This window comes from Petaurus breviceps, unplaced genomic scaffold (genome assembly GCF_028583685.1).
Source record: "Petaurus breviceps papuanus isolate PSGF00001 unplaced genomic scaffold, PetGlider_PUasm1.0 188, whole genome shotgun sequence".
In the NCBI taxonomy this organism is placed as follows: Eukaryota; Metazoa; Chordata; class Mammalia; order Diprotodontia; family Petauridae; genus Petaurus; species Petaurus breviceps.
The window spans coordinates 42,272,460-42,282,345 of record NW_027185804.1 but is presented as its reverse complement, the minus strand read 5'-3'; the positions used below and the strand labels follow the sequence as shown (position 1 = coordinate 42,282,345).

General features: G+C 36.8%; 1 protein-coding gene across 1 annotated transcript; it reads left to right on the top strand.

Annotated features, from left to right (window-relative positions):
* The first annotated feature begins 2,296 nt into the window (after positions 1 to 2,296).
* Positions 2,297 to 4,228, top strand: LOC138163619 (olfactory receptor 5M11-like). Its single transcript, XM_069091060.1, has one exon. It carries the CDS (start codon positions 3,254 to 3,256, stop codon positions 4,226 to 4,228), a length of 975 nt encoding a protein of 324 aa, XP_068947161.1. The 5' UTR covers positions 2,297 to 3,253.
* The last annotated feature ends 5,658 nt before the right edge of the window (positions 4,229 to 9,886 follow it).

Here is a 9,886-nt window from a genome sequence, read left to right as displayed (position 1 = left end):
TGCAGAGAACACAGAATTTGGAGACAGTGAATCTGGGTTTGAATCATGGTTCTGTGACAATCTGTTACAATCTGTGTAACCTTAAGGAAATTATTTAAGCTCTCTCGCATTCAGTTTCTGCATCTGTAAAATGAAGAGCTGATCTTGAAGCTTTATAGAGCACCTGTATAATAATTAGAATTAGATCTATGGAAACCACCCATTTAATACTTCACATCTCAATGGTTAATAGTTAGGGGTGTTACTGAGATAATGCTTTAGAATTATTGAGCATATTCTCATGTAGGATTCCTTTTCATCACAGGATCATAGGATTTAGATCTCAGAAATCACCTAATCTCACTTCCTTTATTTTAAAGATGAGGATACAGGATCGGAAAATAGAACTGATTTGCTCAATAACATATGCTAGTCAGTAAGACTTAAAGCCAGGTCTTCTCACTGCACATGCAATGCTCTTTCAATCATTCCCAGTTGCCTTTATAGATAGAGTGGAATAGAGATAAAAGTGGGAGACAAGGATTTCAGAGAGGAGAAGGGAGGCTCACAGAGGCAAAGTATATTACTGAATGTCAGTGACTGAGTTGGAAATTGAAGCAAGACAATTTGACTTCAAATCCCGAGCTCATTTCTTTACATTACACAGGGAAAGTCTGGTATTGAGGCTACTGATGAAAAAGTATCCTTCAATGGAAAAGGTAAGAAATGGTATAATGTCATTCACATTGAAATATAATTTACTGGAGTCTTGCTCCTACATTGAGCTGAAGGGATCGATTTGGGGACACTTGGAAAGTGCAAGGATTAAAAGGAAATGTTCCTCCAAGATACTCTCTTAATTGTGACTTTCTTAGGGCGGCGAAACCACTTAGAAGACACCTAGGTTTAATACCTTACCTGTCACCAGTGTTTGCTTAAGTACTCAAGAGACTATAATTGCCGAGTCAAATATCTATTCATCTTCTGAAAATACAGTATTCCATCTTCAATTAGGCAACTTCATCCTGCTCCCATTCCTCTGAGGCTAAAGCTATGATTCCTCCCTTTTCCTTATTCTACCAAACTCATCAGAAAATCAGTCAAACAATGGTACAGAGCACTCATTAACTGCTATTGTGTATTCTTTTTTTAAATAAAATTTTATGCTTATTTTTAGTTTACATCAGTCATTGCCAAAAGATTTTGAGTTACAAAATTTCTCCCCATCTTTCCCCTACCCAACACCCCAAAACAGTGATCCCACTGTATACTCCCTCCCTCAATCTGCTTTCTCCCCAATCCCCATTCCAACTTTCCAGTAGGGCAATATGGATCTCCATACCCCAGTGCCTGTATATCTTATTTCCCACTTGCACATAGAAAAACAATATTTTTTAAACATTTGATTTTATAATGTTGAATTCAAAATACTTTCCCTTCCTCCCTTGTCACCCACCCTTACCGGGAAGATAAGCAATTCAATATAGGTTGTGCATGTGAAGTTACACAAAACATTTCCATAATGGATATATTGTGAAAGACTGACTATATATTCCTCCATTCTATCCTGCCCTCCACTTGTTCTATTCTCTACTTTGACCCCGTCCCTTTTAAAACGTGTATGCATCTAACTACCCTCCCCCTCAACCTGACCTTCCTTCCATCGTCCCTCCCCCCATCCCCTTTCCCTTTACTCTCCTGTAGGGCAACGTATCCAATTTAGTGTGTATGTCATTCCCTCCGTAAGCCAAATTCAATTAGAGTAATGTTGACCTATTCCCTTTTGCCTTCCTGTTCTTCCCCTCCATTGTAACAGTTATCCCTTGCCTCTTCTAATTTGAGATAATTTACCCTATTCTGTCTTTACCCATCTCTCATTCCTCTTTCACCTCTCAACTTCACCTTTTAAATATCATCCCTTCCTATTCAACTGATCCTGTGCCCTCTGCCTATGTATACCTGTACTCATATATACACACATATGTATTCATATGCACATATCCCCTCCTATATAGATATATATATATGTATGCATACATATACATATATATATACATATATATGTATATTCCCTTCAACTGTCCTCATACTGAGAAAAGTTTCATAAGTTACAATGATCATTTTTCCACGTAGGCATGTAAATAATTCAACTTTGATAAGTTCCTTATGATTTCTTTTTCCTGTTTACCTTCTCATGCTTCTCTTGCTTTTTGTTTCTGAATGTCAAATTTTCTATTCAATTCTGGTATTTTCATCAAGAATGCTTGAAAGTCCTCTATTTTGTTGAATGATCATATTTTCCCCTGAAACATGATACTCAAGTTTTGGTGAGTGGGTGATTCTTGTTTTTAATCCTAGCTCCTTTGATCTCTGGAATATCATATTTCAAGTCCTTCAATCCTTTAATGTAGAAGCTGCTATATCCTGTGTTATACTGATTGTGTTTCCACAGTACTCAAATTATTTCTTCCTTACAGCCTGTAATATTTTCTTCCATATAGCAGTCTCTTAAGTAATTGAATACAACTATCATGCCACAATTTTTTCTCTTCCCGAGTTAAATATGTTTGAACTTAACTTCATATGATGAGTTAATTTAGAATTCTAGTTACACTCCTCTTCATAAAATGTTGTGGATAGAAATGAACAAAATATTCTAGAAGTCTCATTACCATGTAGAATTTCCTTCTCAACATAGGGCACTATGAGTGTATTTGTATATAAAACCATTTATATTCAATATCTTCTCAGTTACACAATGCTACTAGTTAAATATACTGAGTTTTTAATGACCTCTAACTTTCAAATCCTCAAATCAAAACTCTCAAAGCTATTCAACATATTGGTGCTTAAGAGCAAAATATTAGGATTCATCTTTTTGTGTATTTTAGTTGCTTTTTTATGGAGATATATGTGTGTATGTGTGTGCGAGTATGTTCAGAAAAGAAGTCATATAGAAAGAGAAAATGACATTCTGAAACAAAAGAGAATTTAGCAAATATTGTAAAAAAGTAATGCAGTTTTCATCAATGGATTACTGCTCTACTCGGTGCCAAAAAACCTACATGCAATTCCAGATGTTTTTACACTGTAATATAGGGCAGATCTTTAATTTCTCATGGGTCTTTTTCCTCCTCAGGAAAATCATCACAGTAGTATTGACTCTCTATGCTGCATAGGTTTGTTATGAAGATAATGTCTGTGAAATGCAAAGAGCCATTTTACATGATCTTTTATTCTTTTCTCCTTTGATTCCATTGATGCCAGAAGATCAATGAGACCTAGAGAAATGTCAAGCCAAAATGACAGCAGCAGAGTGACTGAATTTATTCTCCTTGGACTCACAGATCGTCCTGAACTACAACCTAGCCTGTTTATGGTTTTCCTTGCAATCTACATTCTCACTGTGTCAGTAAACCTTGGAATGATTGTGCTGATCAGACTTGAGCCCCGCCTTCATACTCCCATGTACTTTTTTCTTACTAACTTGGCTTTTGTAGATGTGTGCTATTCCTCCAATGCCACCCCCCAGATGCTGGCTAATTTGTTATCTGAAAGAAAGACCATTTCCTTTGCTGGCTGCTTTGTGCAGTGTTACATTTTCATTGCTTTGCTACTCACTGAGTTTTACATGTTGGCTGCCATGGCTTATGACCGCTATGTGGCCATCTGCAGCCCACTACACTATAGTGTGAAGATGTCCAGGAGAGTCTGCATGTGCCTGGCCACCTTCCCCTATGTCTATGGCTTCTCTGATGGTCTCCTGCAGTCCATCCTCACATTCCGATTGTCCTTCTGTGGATCCAACATCATTAACCACTTTTACTGTGCTGATCCACCTCTCATCAAACTGTCCTGCTCTGATACCTATGTCAAAGTACATGCCCTGCTCATTTCAGCTTGTTTTAATCTCTCAAACTCACTTGCCATCATTCTCATTTCTTATGCCTTTATCCTATCAGCCATTCTTCGTATGCGTTCTGCTGAGGGGAGGAGGAAAGCCTTCTCCACCTGTGGTTCTCACATGATGGCTGTTACTTTGTTTTATGGGACTCTCTTCTGCATGTATGTGAGACCACCCACTGATAAAAGTGTTGAGGAATCCAAACTCATAGCTGTGTTCTACACTTTTGTGAGTCCTGTGCTGAACCCACTCATCTATACTCTAAGAAATAGAGATGTGAAAGCAGCTTTGAGGAATGTGCTCAGGAAGAATCCATTGAGGAAGATTGTTTCAAATGTATCATAATCCTACTTAATAGAACCAAGCAGCCCATAACTGAAAGACATTGGATGAGTAATATACCTAGTGTGCCAAATATCAATTTGTACATGAGGGGAAGAGTGGGATAAAAACTGAAATTATACAAACATTACGAATTTATTGTCATTTAACTATATTTGATATGAAGTTTTTTTTGTAAATAGTAAAGAAACTGTCCTAAAAATCATCTTTGGTGGAGACCTTAGCAGAGAAAAGTCTAAATGGGCATAGAGCCTTTTCATGTTCACTAGTGCATCGGGAATATTCCCCAAATCTGTGTCTGACCACAGCATTCCACTACTCCATGAAGTTCTGTGGTTCTACATTCATTCCTGAATGAAATCCAAACTTATATGTTTGGAATTTGTAATGGTAATGGGATTGGAAGCCCTTTCTGACTGTCTCAAGTATGAAGATATAGAACTTGTGAATGCCACAGTGGGATGGATTTGTTGATGTAAGATGAAGGGGCTGGAACAGGGAGGAGGTAATTAATACCGTATATAAGGAAAAGCCCAAGCTAAAGAAACTTCAGAACTTCTGAGAGTGAGCAGCTGCTGGGAGCCAGAACTCCTGAGAACTGCTGGGAGCTGGAGAAATGGCTGAGAGACAGAACTGCTAAGAATTGAGAACTTCTGGGAGCAAGAATCTGGAGGCTGGCTGCTACTGCTGGAGAGAGAGAGAAGACAAGTGAGAACTGAAGTGAGAACTGAGGAGAACTGAGAAGAGAAATGAGAAGTGAGCACTGACCTGAGAATTCAGAAGAACTGAGAAAAGAGAAGAGAAGAGAACTGGGAACAGGCATGGCCAAGGTGTTGCTACTTGGTCTGTCTGTTTTGATGGTACTTTGTCAGATTTGTCTGCTGATAGAGGACAGCGCTGTTGTTAGAGAAACCCTGGGACATTGCTGCTGGTTCAGAAGCCCTGAAAGAGGATTTTCTTGTTATATGTTTAGAAGAATCCTGGAGGAGCTTCTTGTTTACATTTTCAGAGGCCTGGGGACTATACTGATGATTTGTATTGATTCCTCAGACCTTGTTGTTAGGTCTATGTTGATTTCACAGCCAGAAAGTGAATTGATGAGGATGCTAGAAATGTGGGTGAATGGTATTGTGGCTTTATTAAGCTTTGTCTTCCAGGAACAGCAACTGTGTGAAGGGAAAGCATGCAAGCTGAGAGCCAGCCTCTAGTCAAGATGAAAAGAATTCTCTTTGGATATTTAAAGCAAACTGAGAAAATCATTATTTTCTAGGTGTGGAGTACTTTTGGCCTTTGTACTTTGTGGCAGAATTAAGGACTTACTAATTAGGATGATTTGAAACTGTATCAGCAATGCCATATTCACAATGCCTATGGAAATTACAGATATGCTGATATAATTATCCATCACAAAGTACATCAGGCTTGCCATATGGGGGAATAAGCTAGAAAATTTGTTAAAATACCAAAAGACTGAGTCCCAAAACCAGAAAGTGAAAGCCATCAGAGTAGTTATGAAATTGGCACAGGTAGATAAAGTAGAAAGCACCCACATTCTCAAGCCTTTAAAACAGAACAGGCTACCTCAGGCAAAGGTCCTCCTCTCTCCACTCACAGTAACCACCCAGCATCCAGGAAGTGTGCTCCCAGCAGCTCTGGTTGCTGGCAGTCTTCAGCAGGAGTCCTTAGCAGAAATTCTGGCTGACTCAAAAAGGGCTTCGCACTGCCACCGCCGCTGCCTCTGCTGCTGCTGCCGCTGTTGCCGCCATTGCTAGCCACCGCAGGAACTCTAGCTTGGCTTCCGCTTCCTCTTGCTCCTCCCCTTCCTGCTATGTCAGCAAGTCCAATGGGGCATGGAAGATCTTTAAATCCCATAACCCTTACAGCAACTAATCTCCAGTTAAGAAGAAAGAAAACTTGTTATTGAATAGATTAAGACAATGTGACCTAGGGGTGGACTTTGCGATCGACTAAATGAATGCACTTCCTTTAAAACTATGAGACCACTTTGATGAAAAATATGTGGCCATTTTAGTGATAAATTGGTATACTATAACACAGTGAGTTCTGTACTTTGATTTCTGTGAATATTTTGTCTTAGTTTTTTTGCTGAATAGAGAGTTCACTGCACTGTGTAATCAGAACCTTGAAAGCTGTCCACAGCAGCAGTCCTCTGGAAAGTTGCTCCTGCTTGTCTTTACAAAATTAGGACCTTAACTTCTTGACTTCAATTTGGTTTTCCAAATTCATTATTCTTATTATTTTACATTATATTATATTTACTTTATAACATTTCCTTTTACAAACTCAATGGTTGAAGCCAAACTAGTCTTCTGGCTTTTCCTTTCATGCTTTATTTCATCTCCTCTCTCCTTTTAAAAAATGTATTTAAAAAAATGCATTTTATTTTAAATTTGTGAAATATAGCGAGCATTTTCATAAAAGTACAATAAAAAAGATTACACATGAAACTGCAAATCTACTATGTACAAATCTATGTACAACATGCTATTCCTTTTAAATATAAAATAAAGGCATCAAGCAATGTTTCTATTCCCTCTTTTCCTCTTGCCCTCAAAGTGATGATCATTAGACACCATTAGGCACATACAGGGTTGTGTGTGTGTATGTGTGTGTGTATCTGTAATATCACACTATATATACTTCTATCATGCCTGGGAAGCAATATCTGATTCTCCCAAATGCAATTTTCCTTTTCTTCAAAGTCATTTAGTATTAACTTTTTATCTATTTTGTATAGTTAGACAACCAGTCAAGTAAGTAAGTAAGTCCACTAGGATTTAGTAAGCTCAACATGAAGCTCTTAGAATACACAGAAAAATTGAAAGAAATATAGATCAAGTCCTCAAACACCTTAAGTAGTAATGTAGAAACATGGCAATGAAAAGGAAGTTGATAAGAGGAGAGAGCCATGTGTGACTTGGGCAATCATCTAATTAGAGAGAGAGGCCACAGGAGGGGTGGTTATTTAAATACATATGTTCTAGAGCATTGATGACGTTCCAGGATGAAGAGCAGAGGCATTCTAGAAGATGTCATAGATGCAGGCTGGAGAGAAAATGCACATATACATACATGAAAACATGTACACATATACATATATATGCATGTATATATGTATTCATTCATATTTCTATAAAGCAATTGATATATATGAATTTCTAGATATAGATGTCTCTATACACATATAAGTATATATGTTTATATATGTGTATGTATATGTATACATTTATGTACACATTTGAGTGTATTCACATACAAAAGAAATCAAGTTCCTTGAAGGGGGGTACTGCTTTGTTTCTGTCTTCCTAGAATTTAATATAGTGATTAATAAATGTCTAATTTAATGGAACTGATGAGAATCTTGAAGTTCCTTTCCACATATGATATTGTATTTTTTCATTTATTTAAAGACTTGTTTATGATAGTGATCTGTTCAGGTTAAAGTATGATCTATGATGCAACTTGCAGGAGTATTTCCAAACCTGATGATGTCAACTGAAGTACAAACAAAATATATGAAATAAGCTTACTTGAAATTAAACAAGTAATTAAATAATACATAAAACAAAATTCATAATATCACAAATATAATTCAAATTTCTACTAAAGTTGATTCCACTAATTATTATTTCTCTTTGGAGATATTTACCCAAGTGACTCTTGATTCTTTGGAATGGGCTAGAAAATATTTCAAAGAATCAAATTGCCAGAATGGAATAAGGGCATACAATGAGATTCATTGAGCATTCCCTTGGTATCTCAGACTAGATCCTACGCTTGCTGAAACGTAGATCTGTCCATGGTGCAGTTTACCTTCTCTATGGCCTGTTTTTATCCCATTTTTGTAAATAGCAGTATGTTACTGGGGATATCTGAAAGGAAACTTAGAGGCTGTGCTCAAGGAAATCAGTGAGAGTGGTAGGATATCCAGGAGAAATTTAGAAAATATTTTAGAAATTTTTTTAAAATTTGGAAAAATTTTAGGAAAAAAAACAATTTTAGAAATTCTGGCTTTGAGAATTCTGTTCTGGACACTTGAAGACAATGTAATCCTTACACAGTTGTGGCAACCAAATGAAGCTTTGAGAAACTGCAAGCATTACAGAAATGACAATATTCCTTACATAACAGAAATTTTAAAAAATCTTCATATTACCTTGGATATATTGTTCAGTCATTTTTTAATCACTTCTGACTCTTCATGACCACGTTTGGGGTTTCCTTGGGAAAAATACTAAGGTGATTTTCTCTTTCCTTCTCCAGATAATTTGACAGATGATGAAACCGAGAGAAATAGGTTAAAGTGATTTGCACAGGGTCACATAACTGGTAAGTTTCTGAGGCCAGGTTTTAACTCAGGATGATGAATCTTCCTTACTTCTAGGCCCAGGATTCTATCCGCTGTGCTACCCAGCTACACAATACACCTCCGCAAATTGGGAACAATTATTACATTTTTCTATCCCAGCTTTGAATTCAGGTATGGCTAATTGAAATTACTGTCAAAAAGTTGGAAACCAATTGTAATTTATTCTAATAATAGAAGGTTAATCAGTTAACTAAGTTTGTTGTCTTCTTATTTATTTAATTATTAAAAGAGTATATCATATGAAATTCCAGGGTGGATGAATGAAAAAACTTGAATTAAGATTGCAAGGAGAAATATCAACAATCTGAGATATGCATATAATACGACTTTGGGAGTAGAAAGTTTAGAAGAGTGAAGAAATCGATTGATAAGGGTGAGAGAGGAGAGTATAGAAGCTGACCTGAAACACAACATCAAAAAATCCAAGATCTTGGCAATTTGTCTCATCATATGCTGGCAAAGAGAGGGAGAAGACATGGAAGCAGTGTCTGCTTTTCTATTCTTAGGCTCAAAGATCCCTGTAGATAGTGGCTGCAGCCATGAAATTGAAAGACACTTACTCTTTAAAAGTAAAGCTATGGTAAATCTGAACAGCATACTAAAAAGCAGAGACATCATCTTGCCAACAAAGGTACAAGTAGTTAAAGCTGTAGTTTTCCCAAGAGTAATGTATGGCTAAGAGAGTTGGACTTTAAGTAAATTCGAACCCTGCAGAATCGATGGTTTTGAATTGTGATTCTGGAGAAGACTTTCCAGAATCTCTTAGAAAGTGAGGACATTCAATCAGTCAAAACATAAAGAACTTGATTCACATATGCACTGGCAGATGAAATATTTAAGCTGAAGCTTAAATACGTTGGATACATAAGTACAAGACAGGACTCGTGGAAAAGACCATTATACTAGGAAAAATAGAAAACCAAAGAAAACGGATGAGATGGACAGATAGAGGCATTGAAGCAAGGAACATTAACTTGAGCATAATTTGGGAGCTTCTAGAAGATAGAAGGTTCATGCCTGCTGTGGTCCATGTGGTTGTGAAGATTCAGAAATGATGGTATGACTAACCAATTATAACTATATTCCAAGGGAAAAAAAAGGAGCAAACATCCTTACTATCTAGAGAGATTCCTCATCTGAGAAAAGAAAAAACAAAAACACTTATTTATAATGGGAGTTGACATATACATAGAATAATATAAGCATATACATGCATAGATAGATAGATAGATAGATAGATAGATAGATAGATAGATAGATAGATAGATAGA

Excerpts from the sequence above, each read along its gene's own strand:
- LOC138163619 (XM_069091060.1), top strand. The coding sequence starts at position 3,254 with ATGAGACCTAGAGAAATGTCAAGCCAAAATGACAGCAGCAGAGTGACT.